This window comes from Remersonia thermophila, chromosome 7 (genome assembly GCF_042764415.1).
Source record: "Remersonia thermophila strain ATCC 22073 chromosome 7, whole genome shotgun sequence".
Classification (NCBI taxonomy): domain Eukaryota; kingdom Fungi; phylum Ascomycota; class Sordariomycetes; order Sordariales; family Chaetomiaceae; genus Remersonia; species Remersonia thermophila.
Genome location: NC_092223.1, coordinates 468,698 through 486,889, shown reverse-complemented (window position 1 = coordinate 486,889; position 18,192 = coordinate 468,698). Strand labels below are relative to the sequence as shown.

At 61.8% G+C, this 18,192-nt stretch overlaps 3 protein-coding genes and 1 non-coding gene across 4 annotated transcripts; 2 read left to right on the top strand and 2 right to left on the bottom strand.

Moving 5' to 3' along the window:
• Positions 1 to 1,147: 1,147 nt before the first annotated feature.
• VTJ83DRAFT_7120 (uncharacterized protein) lies at positions 1,148 to 3,674 on the top strand (the record flags this gene model as incomplete). Its single annotated transcript, XM_071013908.1, has 4 exons — positions 1,148 to 1,830; positions 1,899 to 3,061; positions 3,141 to 3,469; positions 3,519 to 3,674. The coding sequence occupies 4 exons, from the start codon at positions 1,148 to 1,150 to the stop codon at positions 3,672 to 3,674; spliced, it is 2,331 nt and encodes a 776-aa protein (XP_070863337.1).
• Positions 3,675 to 5,780: 2,106 nt separating this feature from the next.
• VTJ83DRAFT_7119 (uncharacterized protein) lies at positions 5,781 to 11,959 on the top strand (the record flags this gene model as incomplete). The annotated part of the gene is made up of 3 exons (XM_071013906.1): positions 5,781 to 6,256; positions 6,367 to 11,767; positions 11,897 to 11,959. The coding sequence occupies 3 exons, from the start codon at positions 5,781 to 5,783 to the stop codon at positions 11,957 to 11,959; spliced, it is 5,940 nt and encodes a 1,979-aa protein (XP_070863336.1).
• Positions 11,960 to 13,953: 1,994 nt separating this feature from the next.
• VTJ83DRAFT_t155 lies at positions 13,954 to 14,053 on the bottom strand. The gene has a single exon. It is a non-coding gene; the product is annotated as a tRNA-Val (tRNA).
• A 600-nt stretch (positions 14,054 to 14,653) lies between these two features.
• On the bottom strand, positions 14,654 to 17,295 carry VTJ83DRAFT_7118 (uncharacterized protein; the record flags this gene model as incomplete). Its single annotated transcript, XM_071013905.1, has 2 exons — positions 14,654 to 17,099; positions 17,156 to 17,295. 2 exons carry the CDS (start codon positions 17,293 to 17,295, stop codon positions 14,654 to 14,656), a joined length of 2,586 nt encoding a protein of 861 aa, XP_070863335.1.
• Positions 17,296 to 18,192: the final 897 nt, after the last annotated feature.

The window sequence follows — 18,192 nt, the reverse complement described above, 5'->3', positions numbered from 1 at the left end:
TCTCTCCGCAGAAGCCTGTTGCAGCCCTTCCGGGCGCAGTAATACCGCACGATGTCGCACATTGCGGGGAGGCAGCGTTCTTGAGCTGGTGAGTGGGTGTCGAGCGGGATGCTGCGCCGGGCACCGGGTTGATGTGATCGCCCAAGATGGTGTGAACGGGATCTTGTTGGCGCAGCTCTTCTTGGGCCGGCTGGCTTGGTACTTGGTGGAGGTTTTCCTAGAAGACGATGGAAGATCCAACGTCTCTCCTGTTTGTTATTCGTGAGGTGCTTGCCGTACCCATTTGACAGCTCGAGGAAGTTCAGACGAACGAACGAACCTGAGCTTTCGCATAGGAACCTCGTGATGGGGCCCTGCCGTGTCTGCAAGGATCCTGTCGAGCGGCTCAAACCTACACCGTTCAGACCCTGAAGGGCTCCATGCAGGGAATGCGGGATTGAGATACCGAGGGTGAGAAGGGTCGAGCGGCTTAGGGCTTCAGGCATGATCTCTACTCAGGACGCGTGCCGAGCTGGACGGTGTGGACGCAAGGGATTCAAAAGGGAGTTGTAGGGCGGGTGGTTATGTCCTATCGAGACAGATGTTTCTAGGTCCGCTACCCCCTTCGAAGGCCAGGCATATTTCGAGCATCCTCACGAGCGGAGCTCAGGACTGAGCGTCCCTCTTCATCCACGCTCGGACATCCCCGGCCTTAATACTCTTCCACATTGCTTCCCACCCCCTTTAACATGTTGTCTGTTAAAGAGCTCCCCGAGGTGGCGGGGCTTGCAGTTACAATGATAGCCATAATAATCACAGGCGCCTCTCCGCTCCATCCAACCTGTCCCCCCTGCGCTTGTCTGCAGAGCGGGCATGGAGGATACGAGGCGTTGGGCCCGACTCACATCATCCCTAGCCCTGATTCTGCTGGGCTTCAGCCGTGTGCTGCAGAGGAGGAGTTCATGCTGCGTTGGGGCGACCGGGCTGTGCATGCAGCGTTTTGTCACGAAATGTCACGTTGGGCTTACAGAGTACCGGGCATAAGGAAGGGCCTCGCAGGAAAGATGATCTAGAAAGATGGGATGCCCCGGCTCCGAAGACGTCGACAGCCACCAGAACTCCGTTTTCCTCTCGTATCACCTTCCGTGACACACCTCACCTTGGGATCATGCGTCGCCGCGCCGTTTCGGAGCCCAGCCCCGTTCCTCGCTGGCCGCTTTACACTTACACCCCGCTCCCATCCCCCCGGCATATCCGCTTGCTAGAGATCGTGTCGTACGACGCCATCCGCGGCCTGGTGTACGTGACCCTGACGGAGCATCCGATCGAGTCCGTCGCCGATAGGTTCACCGCGCTGTCCTACACCTGGAGCGATCCCGTCGAGCCGTTCTTTTTGAAACTCGGGCCGGACCGTTCCACGCCAACCACAGACCCGGCCACGCCTAGCCCCGATACCATCGAGCTCATCGTTCTCCCGCCGGAGGCTCATGGCACGTTCCGCCGCCGCGATGACCTCGCGCCCGAGACCGAAACCCACCCCGTGGCGGACACCAGCACGGCGCTCGACGTTGCCCGCCTGCCTCTGGCGCGCCGGTCCAACCTCTCCGACTTCTTCCGCGCGTACCTGTTGGACTTTCCGGCGCGCCATACGAGGCCCCGCCCCTTGCCCGACGGAGGGTCGCACCGGTACACGCACGAGCAGGTTGCGCATCTTTGGATCGACGCTCTCTGCATCGACCAGTCCAACAGCACGCAGGAGAAGGCCACGCAGATCCCCCTGATGGGGGAGATCTATTCTCGTGCGGCGCGCGTCGTGAGCTGGCTGGGAGGGGATACCTGGATGCTCGACCTGTTTTTTTTTGGGTGCATGAAGTCGCGTACCCTGCCATGATTCCCTTTTTTTACGGCGAGATCAACAGGGACAAGCGCCGGGTGGACGGCAAGATCCTCTTGGGGATCGGGGATTTCCTGTCGGCCGAGTTTTGGAGAGACGTGATCGGGCTTCAGGAAGACCCGCCGGGCCCCGATTCCGTGGACCCGTGGCTCGCGGTGTGGTTCGACGTTTTCATCGTCTATCGCACGAGGAGGTACTTCCGTCGGGCGTGGATCGTGCAGGAGATGGCCCTGGCGAAGAAGGTGGATGTGATGATCGGCCGGCACGGCAAAGAGTTGGACTTTGGTGACATGCTCGATCTCGCCTTATTCTTGGAGAGCAATCGCGTATATGATCATATCAAGAGCGCCATCGAGCAGACTGCCGATCCGGTCCATGTGCAAGACATGACGAATGGGTTTTGGACGTCGGATATACGGCAGCTGCGGGAAATCATCCACGGCTTTCAGCCCATGCGCTTGCGCGAGCCGATCGGGCTGGACCGGGAGGGATGCTTGCTGGCGGCGCTGCTGGCAGTCCGGCAAAGAGACTGCCTGTACCCGCAGGACAAGGTGCACGCGGTTCGGGGCATCCTCGGTCGGCTTTCCGACATGGGGCACGCCGGGCTGGACGTGGACGCCGCGGCAACGCCCCGGGAAGTCTACCTCAAGCTGGCCGCCGCCTACCTCGAGGCCGACCTTCCGCTCACGGTGCTGTCTTTGCTCGACCACCCTGACTACCGCAATCTCGCCGATCTGCCCTCGTGGGTTCCCGACTTCTCCACCAAGGAGTTCCCGGAGCCTCTCCGCTTGCGTGCTTTCGCGGCTTGTGTCTTGGCCCCGCTGCATGCAAGCACGCGGCCGCGCAGCATCGGTCCGGCCGGCGAGCTTCGCCTCCGAGGGTTCAGGCTTGACCGCATGGCCATGGTGCCGGGGCGAGAGGGCGGCTTGGGCGGCCGCCTTGGGGAAGCCGTCGTGGCCATTCTCGCGTCCATGCCTACGCTGTACCCTCCCTCCCGAGCGCTAGGGAGCCAGGATGCTGCCGCGTCGCGCCGCGACACCGGCATCACGCCGAGCGGAGAACATTGTTTGCACGTCGTGCTATCCATGTTCCATGTCCTGGCCAAGGTTTTGGTGTACAGGATGGACATGGCGTACTCTCATCTTTGCGAGTGGCTGCACTTTGAACTCGTGGTTGCGTACGCACAAGGTTGGTTTCTTCTTCTTCTTCTTCTTCTTCCGAGGCCCTTCGCTCCGTGATGCGACCGGCGTTGCTCATGCATCAACAGGCCAAACGGACGCGGCAAAACGGGACCGGTGGGACGGCATCGAGGCCTCGATGAACGCCTTGGCTGCGCAAGCCGAGGAGGATGACGCGATAGCATGCATCATGCCGCGCCTGGAGGACGTCCGAGAGCACGGGGAGGTGCTCGCCATGTCCATGGCCGCCCTGCCTAGCACCGATCCGGGTAACCCGCGATACCCAGCTGCGATCCTTGATATCCTCCCAGCCGGGCCGTATGCCCAGCTCGACGGCGCATTCCACCTGCGAACGCTCTTCAGGACGGCGAACGGGTGGGTCGGGGCCTGCATGTCCGCGTGCAAGCCTGGGGACGAGGTATGGCTGTTGGAGGAAGGAACCGTGGCGTACGTCCTCCGGCCTGAAGGCGGCGGTGCTCCCGGGGGGGGATCCCGAGGGGCGCGGGCCGCCTCGGTATCGGTTCTGCGGGGAATGCTACGTCCCCGGGGTCATGAACGGAGAGCTGGTCCGAGGGCGAGCGGCCGAGGTTGCGGAGCAGTTGAGGGACATCATCCTTGTGTAAAGGAGGGTCCCTACCGTAGGTGGCAGCGACAGACATCGACGCATGTCCCCATGATTAGGACCTATACGAAGTATCCTTCAGGAGAGCTGCAGGTAAGGAATCATGAATGAGGAGGGTAGGCTGAGGGCATTCGCATGGATGGATTCCACCGGACCACCGCCTCTCTCTGTCACTCTGTCCCCGACGTGTACATGGTATTTTTGACTACCTACCAGGTACATTCCCTCTTTGTCGGTTCGGGATGCCTGAGTGTCACAGCCACACCGACATGAACAGAGCGAGGTTGATTGGCTGACGCGTTGCGTGTGTTGGTGATGTGCCGGAGCTTGCGTCGGCCCTGGGAGGCGCTGCGATTCGCCTGGCCTAGGTCGAGCAAGACCCGGCGGCGATGCCGTATGGTAGGGATTCCTCTGCAAAAACGCGGAAGGACAAACAACCCCATCGTGTTGTTTCCCATGTACCATTTCGCAGTCCGCTGCTGGTAGGTTTCTCTACTACTAGTACCTAGCTAGTGATTAGGTACCTTAGCTGGGTGACGGGGGGACTGCTACCCGACAACGTCCAGGCCCAAGTCCCACTCCCACCACCCACGATTGGTTCAATTGGTTCAACAAAAGCCGTGCCCTGTCTTCTCGGCCAAGGGCCCCCCCATTGGCGTCGCGCTCCGTCTTTGACACGCTCAACAGATCAACGGATCCCATCTCGATTGGATTTCGGCCGCCGAAGCCGCAGCAGCCTTCAGCCATCGATTCGCAACCCGGGGTAACGTTAGTTGTTTTTTTTTTTTTCTTTTTCTTTTTGCATGATTTGTTTTGTTTTGTTCTGTTTTCTTTGTCGACGGTTCGCAGCAGGGATGCGGATTCCCCCTTGCCTCTGTATTACGGTAACAAATAGCAATGAACCGTTTCTTACGCAGCACTTGTACGGGCGTAACGTTGGACGGTGCGGAGCCGGCCGGGTCGCGACTCTACTATACCTGTAGTTACTAGTTCTAGTTCACCAAGTACGCAGTAGTTACACAGTAACTAACTAGTGACGAAGGGTCCAGCTTAACGAATGAACTAGCTCCCGTGCCGAGACACGCAGCAACCAGCTCACACTTTGCATTTCCGTCACCGTCACCGTCACGAAACCTGACCCCCTGGTCTGCCACACGCTCTCTCTTGACTGACATTCGGCCACCGCAACATTCCATTTTTCTTGTTTTTTCTTTCTTTCTTTCTTTCTGACCCTTTGGATTGTTTCTCTCCTTTTTCTTCTTTTTTTTTTTCTCTCTCTCTTTTTCTTCATCGCCATCCCGATTCTTCCATAGCTTCATTGCTGTCCCGTATCCTCAACCGGGAACCGGGGATCAACAAGAAAGCATCTTGTTCCTCATCGGAGCTAGCGAGAGCGAGGGTTGCTTGTTGTAGCTCACTCTCCGGTAGGGAATGTTGAGCTGAGCTGCATGACACCTAACGGGTATCTATCCACTTTCCCCCATTTCTTGGTATCGCGTCGGTCGCCCGCCAAGCGATTCGCGGACCCAGCTCGTTGGAACCGTCGCATCCGCCGCGCATCCAACAGCCTCATCCAGAACAGAGCACCGCATTCCATCAGCGAGCTGACCCATCTCCCCTCCTCCTTCAGACGCTACCGCTTGTGTTCGCCCTCGTGCTTGGACAAGGTCCCCGCACCACGTTTGCCCAACGCCGTTCCGTCCTCGGACATAACGTTACTGCGCCGCCAGCTTCACCCCCAAGGCAGCACAAGCAACAGCTGCACAACCGAACGCTTCGCCCCCCTCTCCCCCTCCCCCTCCCCCTCCCCCTCCTCCTCCTCGTTGCGGGACCATTGCCTCCCGGGGCGAAATGACCACCATCGAGACCTGTCAGCATTGATTCGACCCGCCTTCCTCCCTCCCCGTCCACCTCACCCACAGCGTGGTGCCCGTGCCCGGCCGTTTTCCCAAACCAGCCGCCAGCGATCCCCTCTTGTCGGGCTCCGACATCGTGTGCCATTGCGCGCCGCCGACCGACCCTGTGACCGACGCAGGACCGAGACCCAGCTACCCTCCGCCTCAGCAGAGCCCGCCGGAACCAAACCAACAAAGCACGCCGAGCGGCCATGGATGAGGCGCTCGAGACGCACCCCGGCGCCGACGCCCCCTTTTCGGCGTCGGCGTCCGGGGCCGCGGCTCCCTTCCTCTCGAGCCTGCTCTCCTCCATCGAGACCATCTCGCGCGCGACGTCCCCGGGGATACCTTGCGGCGAGCACCAGGACGAGGACGACAAGAAACGCTACAGGCCGCGCACCTACAAGTACTTCCGCCTGCTGCCCTTTGACGTCGAAGACGATGCCCACCGCGACGCGGCTCTCCGCGGCATCCTCAAGAACCTCTACATCTCCATCATGGCCGAGGACTTCTCGCCCGGCGCCCTGCACTGGACCCGCGAGCTGCAGGGGTGGCTGAACCTCAAGTTCGACATGGCCCGGGAGCTGCGCGCCCGCCTCGCCCTGCTGTACTACCATCTCGCCTTGGCGCCCGGCCTGGACCCGAACACGGCCGATCGCTTCTCGCGCATGGTCATCACCCTCACAAAGTAAGGCCCCTTCCCTTCGCCGCCCGGCGCCGCGTCGCCCCGCGCCGGGCCGGGCCGCGCCGGGCCGCCCCCCGACCCAAGACGGGCTGACCGACCGACCTGGCCTCTAGAAAGAAGCATTATCTGAAGCCCGGCGAGGACCTCATCCTCGACTGGAGGCCGCTGTGGAAGGAGATGAAGCCCCTCGTCTTCCCGTCCGAATCGCCGCTGCACCAAGGCGCGCGGAGAAGGTCGTCCAAGCACCTGCTGAAGCTGTGCCTCCATGCCAGCGCCTACTTCGACCCCAAAGAGCGGCGTGCCATCCTCGACGAGCTTCTCCCCTACTTCTCCACCTCGGCGCTGTCCAACGCCTTCATCGTGGCCGGGGCCCTCAACGTCATGCTGCCGACGAGCCCCGCGCCGCCGACGGAGCCCCAGTCGCAGCCGTCGGACCTCCTCCCCACCTTTTTCCATCTCTGGTCGCTCATGGCCCGCTCCAGGGCCTTTGACGTGTGCTTCATCGACATGCTGTCGCGCATGGCCCGCGACTACCTGGGATGCACCCACGTCCCCTTCGCCGAGCACGGCATCTTCACGCGCGAGCAGTCCGATCTCGTCTTCACCGCCATCCTGCGCCTGACCGAGATCCCCGTCGGCCAGGCCAACTCGCCCTACACCTCGCTCGACTACGCCTCGGGCCTCGGCGTCTACCTGGAGAAGGACCGGAAAAAGTACCCCGTGCCCTACATGGTGGCGAGGTGGATCGCCCACTCGCTATCGCCGCTGTGCCTGACGCACGAGAGCTCCTCCGTCCTCGCCAGCCTCGAGGGCCTCCTGGAGTCCATCGATACCTTTTTCCACCCCTCCAACCAGGGCGCTTGGACCGGCTTCCTGGCCCAGCTCACGTACTTCCTCACCGACATTTTCGTCTCGCGGTGGAACCGCGAGCAGAGCGGCGAGCTTGACGTGCCGCCCGAGCGCCGCATCAACGACGAGCTCAAGCGACGCTTCGTCATGGCCCTGCGCGAGGTGACCTTCATGGGCCTCTTCGCCAAGAGCTCCAAGGTGGTCAACTACTACTACTCCACCCTGCAGGGCCTCTCGTACCTCGAGCCCGACCTGATGCTGCCGGGCGCCCTGCAGCGCTTCTACCCGAGCCTGCAGGGGCTGGTCGAGGTGCACCGCACCACGTCGAGCCTCTGCGGCCTGCAGATGATCGCCAACATCATGGCCAAGCAAAAGGGCTATCGCTGCCACATCACGGCCCTGCTGGCCCTGGCGCTCCCCGGCATCGACGCCAACGACCTGGGCAAGACGCAGTACACCCTCAACTTCATCCAGGCCGTCGCCTACAGCATCCCCTTCGTCCCGCTCGTGCGCCAAGGCGGCAAGATCCACGACACGAGCCTGGCCATGAGCTGGGTCCAGGGCGAGATGGAGCGCATGGAGCGCGAGGGCCAAGACGTCAGGATCTGCTACCGCGACGAGCTGTCCGACGAGGACGAGGCCAACATCCTGCGCTCGTCCACGGCCGGCCTCGGCGAGTTCGTCCTCGCCCTGCTCGGCAAGGTGTTTGCCCTGCTCGAAAACCTCCCCGACGCGAGCCACCTGCGCACGGGCTCGCCCGAGGACAACGTCATCAACACGCTGCCCGCCGCGCTGACGCCGCTGTTCGCGTCGCTGTCGCCCGAGCTCTTCGACATGGCCCTCGACAAGCTGGCCACGTTCGTCTCGACCCACGTCGTCCACCAGGCCCGGGACGCCATGGCCTGGATCTGCAACGCCCTGTGCAAGGCCAACCCGGAGAAGACGCTCAAGGTGTTCATCCCCATGCTCATCGTCAACATCCGCAACGAGATCGACTACAACGGCGCCGCCTCCGACAGGAGCAGCGGCACCGAGGTGCTCCCCCGCGACCGCGCCCTCGTCTGGCACGTCAGCATGCTGAGCATGTGCGTCGTCCACGTCGGCGCCGAGGTCCTCAAGTACCGGGACGAGCTGTTCGGCATCGCCGAGTACATGCAGCAAAAGTGCCGCGGCCTGCCCACCATCCACATCTCCAACTACATCCACCACCTGCTGCTCAACCTGACCCACACCTACCCCATCGACAACGCCCTGTACGAGCCGGATTCGGTCCCCAACGGCCCCGACGTCCAAGACTGGGGCCGCACCACCCGCCCCGCCGACCTCACCATCAAGTGGCATCGCCCGTCGCCGGCCGAGATCTCGTTCGCCGTCGAGCTCTTTGAGAGCCAGGCCAGGAGCGCCGCGCAAAAGATCGAGCAGCTCATGAGCGACGACCCGCCCGTCAGCAGGAAGGGCAAGAACAAGGAGTGGTCGGACGAGCTGTCGGGGAGCCTGACGGCCCTGCGCCTCATCATCTCGGGCGTCGCGACCCTGTTCGACCCCGTGCGCGCTTCGGGCCAGCGCCGGGCGGCGAGCCAGGGCGCCAACGGCGGCGGCGCAGGAGACGCAGGAGACGCCGGAGACGCCGGAGACGCCGGAGACGCCGACGGCGGCGCCATGATGGAGCTGGACGACGACCCGCTCGCCGAGGTCGCCGACGACGACGAGCTGAACCGCCAGTTCCACTACCCCGCCGGCTACCCGCTGAGCCCCGAGGACCCCGCGTACGACCGCATCCACAACCTGCGCGAGGACATCGGCCGGCTCCTTTCGCGCACGCACGCCTTCCTCAACGCCAACCAAGAAGACGACGTCGCGTGCTTCACGGCGCTCTACGTGACGTACCGGACGTGGATCACGGACGTCGGCATCGAGCGGTCGGCCCACCCGCTCGAGCGCCTGCTGCGGCTGTACAAGGCCGACGTCTCGCCGTTCAAGATCAGCGGCCTGCGCAAGGTCTACCCGCGGCCGCTGCTCATCAAGCGCGCCGACGCGTACCAGCTCCAGCGCGTCAAGTACAACGCGGCGTACCGCAAGAAGAGCGAGCTCGACAAGCAGCTGCTCCTCGACCTCGCCGAGTCGTGCACCTCGTCGTACTCGGACGTCCGCCGCGTCGCCCAGGTGGCCCAGGACGCGTCGCTCAAGGTGCTGATAGGAGGGCGCCCGCTCGTGATCCCCGTCATCCTCAACCGGCTGCGCGCGGCCCTCGGCGACAACGACCACGACCGCATCAAGGGCGCCATGTACACGCTGCTCTTCACGACGCTCATCAAGACGGTCATGCGCGACTGGCGCTTCGCGCCCGACCTGATGAGGCTGTACATCGCGACGGCCAGCGTCGACAAGGCCTCCATCCAGAGCCTCGGGTCCTCGGCGCTGTACCCGCTGCTCGACTTTGGCAAGCCGCTGGAGCGCATGATCCTGTACGACCCCCAGGTCGTCGACGCCGCGATCCGCCCCTCCGAGGACTGCTCGGCCGCCATCCGGCGCCGCAGCGACTTCATCCGCGAGCGGCGGACCCAGGTGGAGGCCAAGAAGGCGGCCCTGGGCCTGGAGCTCACGAGGATGGCGCGCGAGTCCCACTGGAAGGTGGCCAACCGGTGCGCCATCTTTGCGCTCAACTGCACCCTGCGCTTCGACACCCTCGGGAACCCCGAGTTCGTCGAGCTCGTCGCCAAGGGCACCAACGACCCGCACCCGAGCCTGCGCGCCAACTACCTCTCGGCCTTCTCGGCCCTCTTCACGGCCATCGACATGCGCGCCGTCTACAGCCACAGCTACCAAAAGTACCTGACCGAAGACGAGCTCGACATCAACAAGCGCAGCGTGCTGGTGTCGTCGTACGGCCCGGACGTGACGGCCAAGTTCCTGGAGCAGTTTGAAAGGTACGACGGCACCCCGGAATACTACGTCGACTGCGACCATCCGGGGTGGCTCGTCTGGGGCAACGAGTTCACGGCGTCGCGCGCCGACCCGGAGCCGTTCCTGGCGTACGACGAGGTGGAGGAGCGCGTGCGCGACCAGATCGGCCAGATCATCACCAAGGAGTGGCTGCGGCAGTGCTTTGCCTACCTCAAGCAGGAACCGCGCGACTCGGGCGCCGACCGGTTCCGCATGCAGAACCTGGTCTTGCTGATGAACGTGTTCGACCTGGTTCACTACGGCAAGACGGCGGCCACGTTTGACGACGTTGTCGACCTCGTCCGGGACGTGTACGGGGACGGCAGCGACAAGCACCAGCACCGCGCCACGTCGGAGATCCTGGGGGCCCTGCTCGCGGGGAGCGTGGACGACCCCAGGGAGATGCGCGACCGCGCCTGGGGCTTCGCGGCGCCCATGATGCTCAAGATCATCGCCGACGACCTGACGCCCGACAACCTGTCGTACTGGATGACGTGCCTGCACGTCGTCATCGACGCCAAGGACCCCCGGCGCTGCCGCGAGCTGACCGAGGCGCTGACCTCGTTCCGCCTGGATCGGTCCTCCAACGCGGCCTTCAAGGAGTCGGCCAAGGTGCAGCTCGTCGAGTTCATCATCAACGACGCCGGCTGGCACTTCCGCAACGAAAAGCCCATCCTGGAGGACTGCCTCGCCCACCTCGACCACCCGTACAAGTCGGTGCGCGAGTCGATCGGCCGCGTCATCGCCACCATCTACCGCACCCGCTACCACGAGTCCTTCCGCGACGTCTCGACGCTCCTCGACGCCAACAAGGCCGCCTCCTCGGTCGGCCTGCGCGCGTACCAGCCCACCGACGAGTTCGCCGCCACCATCCGCGACGTCTTTGCCCGCCTGGAGAGGTGGCGCCTCGAGCGCGAGCCGGGCCAGCAGACCCCCTCCAGCTACACCTCCGGGTCCAAGACGGTGCTCATCTGGCTCGACAGCATGCTCACCTCGCAGGAATGCGTCCAGCTGGCCCCCTTCTTCCCCGACCCCTTCATCGACCAGCTCCTGCACATGATGGACGTCAAGGAGGACCCGGAGCTGATGAAGCTGGCGTACCACGTCTACCGGCACCTGCCCAACGTGCCGCTGCGGCAGGGCGAGGACGAGGCGTTCATCGCGGCGCTGATCCGCGTCGGGAAGACGGCGGGCTCGTGGCACCAGCGCCTGCGGGCGCTCGTGAACATGCAGGTGATTTACTTCCGCCGGCTGTTCCTGATGCAGCCCGAGCAGAGGATGATGCTCTTCGACGCCGTGGGCGACATGCTGGCGGACCCGCAGCTCGAGGTGCGCGACTGCGCGAGCGCCACCCTGGCGGGCATGATCCGGTGCTCGCCCGCGCGGGTGCGGAACCCGGTCATCCTGCAGCTCAAGGAGCGGTTCGAGCGCGAGCTCCGCGAGAACCCCATGCCCAAGCGGCGGCGCCTGCCGTCGGGAGGGACGGAAACCCCCGTCGACGCGCAGCGGCAGATCGTCCGGCGGCACGCCGCGGTCCTGGGGCTGGGCGCGCTGATCGAAGCGTTCCCCTACGCCACGCCGCCCCCCAAGTGGATGCCCGAGGTGCTGGCCGGCCTGGCGACGAGGGCGGCCAACGACGCGGGCGTGGTGGGCAAGGCGACCAAGGGGATCTTGGCCGAGTTCAAGAAGACGAGGCAGGACAGCTGGAGCGTGGATCAAAAGGTTAGTTTCCTTTTTTTCTTTTTTTTTTTTTTTTGGTTGGTTTTGGTGCCGCTTTGGATCATCGTCTCACCCGTGGATGAAACGATTCCCGGGTTCAACGGACTTGTCTAACCTTTGTGTGCGTCACAGTACTTCACGAGCGAGCAACTGGAGGACCTCGAGGGTGTCCTTTGGAAGAGCTACTTTGCTTGAAGGGGGGTTGTTATCACGGATCGCCTCTCGACATTCAGGGGCCATGTTTCCCCCTACCACCGCCTCTTTGGGCCAAGGTGGTGACTTGACCGCCGGATCCCTGGTGCTCTGCCGGGCATCCTAGAGCTGGACGGTCGCTGACGCCGGTTCAAACTGCCCGTTTGAAGAGGCCCGGCTGGGTAGAGAGCGAGAGGGGACAGAGACAGGGCAGAGCAAGCGATCAGCCGCTTGATCTGGTCACAGCAGAACCGGGGAAGCTACGAAGAGGAGAGAACAGAAGGACATACATGGTATGGACGTCGTCATGACCCAGCGGGGGATGCAAGTCACTGGGCGATGGGCTTGGGGTTTTTACAGGAGAGGTGTGAGGAGAGAACGGAAACGCAAGAGACCATTGGGAATGCAAAGATAGGGACGCGGAGGTGGCACATTCGGACTGGCGAAAGCGGCTCACCGGTGATAGACGGGGGATCGTCGGGCTGGGCTCATGACAGCGGTAGCATGGCACGGGAGAAGGGTTTCTCGGGCAAGAACGGGAATGGATGGCAGCATGGTCGAGATGGGCCCGGGGATAGATAGAGGGGAAGCGGAGAAAGGGGCCGGGGATTACACGAAGACGGTACAAGGGCAGCAACAAGTCTAGAGCTCGCTGATACCTTGAATTAGTGTGTTTTTTCGTAATGATAGATTGATTTCGTCGCGCAGCAGCGGGCACGATCTTGGTCTCCTACCTAGGTGCGTAGGTGGTTAGGCATGCTAATTTCTTCAGTTCGTATCGCCTTTATTTAGGGTCTCGAGTGAACACTTGTCGCCTACACGCTCTCTCTCTCTCTCTCTCTCTCTCTCTCTCTCTCTCTCTCTCTCTCTGGACCAAGGTTGAAGCCTTTCTTGACGTATGGAGATTTGAACACCACCTTGCGTCCGCTGGTCCGCAGCCAGGTGGGACTTGCCTATGCTTATAAGAGAGGCATCTTGGCTTGGCTTAGACGGCCGGGCTTCTTGCTCGTACATTGTAAAACGCGTCGATCCCGGATTCCTTGGCTCCGACGTCCGTTTCCTGGCATGGTTTGACGCTACTATAGGACCTCCGCCGGCAAACGCCCACCGCTGTGCTATCACACCCCCTCGCTTGTCGGCTCTCTTTACCTCGCTATCATCAGCCCTACAATGGAAACCGGTTCACCAACACGACCATGTCTCTCTACTGTTACTATAGACTTGATCAATGGCTAGGTTACTGACACAGCGGGGTAACCCACCTCTATTACTATGCAACGGTGAAGGCGCATCTCTAATTAGATCCTAGATCCTGGATCCTGCGGGAATAAGACAGCGACTTTGAGCTTTGCGAAGCAAGAATCCCCGAACCAAGACCCAAGTGGCTTTGCTGAGGGCGCAGAGGGTTCAGCGATACTCGACCGTCGAGGTTGCGCAGGAAAACAAAAAAAAAAAAAAAAAGCAGGAGTAGGTCAGGTCCCCCGCCAAGAGCCAACGGGGCGTCCTTAGCTACTATATGTACTAACATAGTCAGCCTCACCCGGGGCCATGGGCGTCTGCATAGCAATTCTACGCAATAGCAATCAACTATAGTACTACAAGACAGTGAGTCCGCAGCTCTTGACCCATGAGAGTGTGGATGGACGGATGGGAGGGGCCAGCTTGCGAGGGAGAGGTTGATGGGCGAGGGCCGGGTCTTGACAGACGAGAAAGCCCCGTTCTGTTCTGAGAATCTAGGTAGGCGGTTCGTGTTCCATCTTCCATCTCGCTTCATCATCTGCCTACCCTCCCCTCCCTTTGGCTGAGCATAGGGAGGGGGGGTAGCGATAAGTCCGTCATCAGGGACTGACAGGACAGCGACAAGACTCTCTCCCCAGTTGCCACGCATGCGGAGCAAAAAAAAAAAAAAAGAAAAGAAAAGAAAAAAGCAAAGGACAGAATAATACGACAATCCGGGACAACGAGAAAGAGGAAAATAGAAACGGGAAAGAAAAAAATGATCGACCCAGGGATCGAACCTGGCACCTTCTCGGTGGGATAGAACCCAATTATTCACATTTTGTGAACGAGACGTGATAACCACTACACCAGTCGACCTTGGCAAAACCAGGCTAGTGAGGGAGCCTAAGTAGGCGGGTTGGATTGGTGGATCCACCGAGCATTGTTTTTGCCGTTAGTTACTTCATTCATAGGCTAGTTATCTTAATGTTTCTCTTCTTTTTTTCCTTGAAGCCTGAGGATGAGCAACTGCAACTGCAACAACAACAAAAAGAGAAAAAAAAAACAGACACGGAAAAGAGCGCACGATGATCCAAGGTGAAAAATATCGAGCCATCAAACCGTTTTTTGTCTATTTCCAAACCCTTCGTCATGCCAGGACGACGTGTCTCCTAATCTTCGTTGTGGTATCATGCAAGTCATGGCATCGTTACCCCCTCTCCCTTTTCCCAAGAACCAAAAAGTCCCCTTCGCTCCGTCGCATGTAGCCAGATATGCATGACGAGTCAATCGTCTTCCCGAGTTTCCCACCCTATAATACCCAATTACGTCCCGTCGTCATGGACCCTTTGTTGGCAGCCAAGATCTTGCAAGGCCTCGGTGTCGATTCTTGATACCGGCATCGGATTCCTCCCATTCCTTTTTTTTTTCCAAGCTCGCCGTGGAAGAGGCAGCCAAGAGGCAGGTCGTCGACTAGGCTCATGTCCTCTTGTCCCTCCTCGCGATCTCTGCCCAGCTCTTCCCCGTCGGCAGGGGCGGAACCGGCCCCCGGCCTCCGCTCCCGCCCGACGCAACCGAAAGCGATGCAAACCCTCCCCTAGGAGACGACAGAACCGACGCGCTTAGCACAGGACTGGCCGCGGCCGCCGCGCCGGCAAGAAAGCTGGCGATGCTTGCGCTGTCCTGCACGCTCTCGCCGCCGCCGTTGACGACGGAACCGGTGCCGATGGCCACGCCGCTGCTTTTGCTGACGACGCTCTCCCTCCTCTCGCGGACCTCACCCTTGTCGCGGATCTCGCGGTCGAGCTCCTGATCGGGGTCGGTCAACCCCAGTCCCAGGCCGTGCCCAATCCGAGGCGAGAGAGGCCCCATCTCCTCGCCCTCGTTGGAGAGCCTCCTTTCCCTGGACCTGCCCCTCTCCGTGGACGGTTCCCGCTCCTTCGGCGGGGGGCTTGCGGCGCGTCGCATATCCAAAACCGTCCCGCTCCCCTTCGTGGTCTTGATCGACGTCGTTGGCACCGGCGGCGTCGAAACCGCACTCGAAGGCTCCGCCAAGCTCGTCTTGGACCCGCTTAACCGATCAAACACCGAGCTGGACATGCTGTATTGCGTGCTGTCCGTCGATGACGGATCCCGATGCATCGTGGACGGGGTGATGGAGCGGATCGGCGTTGTGGGATGGATGGCAAGCGGGAGGCGCGAGCCCGAGGGACGGGAGCGGAGGGGGTAGCCTACCAGCTCGGCAGAAGGGCTGTGGGAGGGGCTGGGCCCAGCGCCGATGGCGGGAGACGGCAGGGGAGACGGGATGAGAGAGCCTCGGCGGCTTGGGGTGCGCGAAATGGCTTTGACGGTCGCGGCGGCGGCGGCGGCGGCGGCGGCGGCGGCGGTTTGGGAGTAGCTGAGCCGTGCCCCGCTCGTGGCCGACGGGGCAGGGCTCGGTTGCTGTACCCGGGTGGTGGGTGGGCGTTGGGGGGCCGTCTCGGGCGTCGGGACAGGGTGCGTCCGCCGCGTGCGCACCGTCGTCAGAGCACCCGTGCTGGTGTTGATGGCGATTTCGGTGGCCGGCCGCGGGATGCCAGGCCGGGGCGGTCGGCGGCTTTGCTGCAGCTCGGCGACCTGGGCCTCTAGCCTCTTCCGCTCGGCCCGCTCCTTGTCGAGCTGTGCCTGCAGCTTCGCGACGTTGTCTGCCTGCAGCTTGCGCTCGTGCAGGATGCGCGACTCGTACGTGGCGTCCTTGGCCTCGAGAACCTGGAGCCTCTTGTTCAACCGCTCGCGCTCGGCGCGGAGGCGGTTTCGTTCCTCGACGGCCTCCTTGAACTTGGCGTTCAGTCGCTTCGTGACAAAGCGGGATGACCACTTGCAGCAGTGGGAGTGGTACGCCTGATCGATTCCGCCGAGCTCCACCAGCTCGGCGTCGACCTGGGAGATGACGGGTCGCGTGGACGGGTCCTTGGAGACCATCCTGCGGATGAGCTCCACGGGGTGCTTGGGGCCGAAGGTGGGGGCGTTCACGTCCTCAAACGCTTGGGTCGCCAGCGCGAGGGCCTCGATTTTGCGCAGGAACTCGTTCAGCTTCTCGATCCTGCCGTCCCTCGACACGTCGCAGAGCATGGCGTCGAACTCGTCCAGGGGCCCGTAGCTGATGGTGGTCGAGATGCTGAGCAACACCATGCCCAAGGAGTAGACATCGGCAGCCTTCATGGACCAGTCCTCTCTGCACTGCTGCAGCTCGGGGGCCCTCCACTTGGGCGTCCCTTGCATGCCGCGCGTCATGGTGTTCTCGCGGTCGTGGACGTCCTTGGCGATGCCAAAGTCGGCGAGATAGACGCGGCCGGGGTTGAGGAGGATGTTGGAGGGTTTGAGGTCGAGGTGGCGGATGTTTTCGTTGTGGCAGTAGGCGACCGCGCGGGTGATGCAGCCCATGACCTGGCGCAAAAACTCAATCGGGCAGTTCCCCTGGCCGTTGTTGGTTGTCGATTTGAGAGCCGCCCGCGGCTGGTAGATGGCGTCGAGATCCTTGAGATCCAGGGAGTGCAGTCGCCCGACGATGTCCTCCTTGTCGCCCTGACCTGTGCGCAAGGAGTCGATGTCGCCGATCAAGATGTCCAGGTTGCAGACGGCGACGGGCCACAGCAGCAGATAGAGGCTGCTCTGGATGCAGTAGGTGCCGACGAGCTTGATGACGTGCTCGTGGCTCAGCTTCTCCATGACGTTTGCCTCCTCGCGCAGCAGCTGAATGGGGTATCGACGGTGGGGAGGTCGAACGAGCTTCCGGGCGAGGCATATCGACCGGTTGTTGGCGCTAAATTGGACCTTTTGGACCACGCCAAAGCTCCCGGAGCCCAGGGGGATGTCGGACGCGAGCTTGAAGCGTTCGTGGAGCTTCTTGGCCTCGGTGGAGTCGTCAAGCGGGAGATGCTTGCCCCTGGGAGAAGGTTAGCCTTGTAGGAAGGAGAGTCGTGGAGGCGCAGGCCGTCTTACAAGCCGGACCAGTGATGACGGGACGCCTCCCACTCCTCGACGATCCTTCGCTCGCATTCCTCCAGCTGGGCAAAAGGCAGACGCATCATGCCGGCGAAGGTTGTCGGCATGACCGTCTGCCATCCCGCGCCGGCGTCCATGGTGGCGGGGGGCAGTGGGAGGATAGCGAGGGTCGACGAGGTTCGTACGGCGGTGGAGAGTTGGGAGAAGGAGAGCTCCAAGCCGGGGTGATGCTGGTTTGGATGCGGTTGAAGAATCCGGGTTTCGGGTCACTGTTGTTGGTGGTACATTGGCCGACTCTCCCAGACGCGCAAAGAAAGCTCGTGGCCGGGATGGTGTCCAGCGAGGACGGGCGGAGCAAGAGCTTGCCGGTATCAGGGGGAGAGAATCACCGACGACACCAAGGTATGTTGTTTTTGTTGCTTTGTGCCTTTTTTTTTTTTTTTCTCTTCTTTGCAGACGGGAGGATGGATCATTCGTATCTCCTGCCTCTTCTTTTTGGACCTTGTGAAAGGAAACCCACCCAGTGCAGAGTGGGTCTGCGGTAACAGGTAACTGACGAGCACAGCCCTGCTGGGCAGGCATACAAGTAACTACGCAGTACTGTGTATGTGTAGTGAGAGGCTTAGCTTCCGCAGAAGCGAGCGGGGTTGTGGGTCTGGGGGATATGCGATGCTCGCCTCATTGGCCAATTCTCATGGCTCTTCTGGACAAGCGCCAATCCCGCCGCCAGAACCCTGGAAGCTCTCTGTCCACCCACCCACCCCCACCCCAGCCCTGGGAGCCCTGGGAGCCCTGGAGGTTAGTTGTTGCTGTGTACGCAGTAGGTTGGGGAGGCTTCAGGTTCTCTACTGTGTATTTTATTACGCAGTAAGGTTCAGGTGGTAGGGCAGCTCCGTTTCAGGTGGTGCCCGTTGAAGGCCTCTCAGCACGCCGCAGCCCAACCTGAATCTTTCCGAGACTTGGACTTTTGCCCCCTTTACTAGGTCGGTGAGGCGTCCTTTGTTTTTTTCTGCTGCTCATTGAGGAGACAAGGC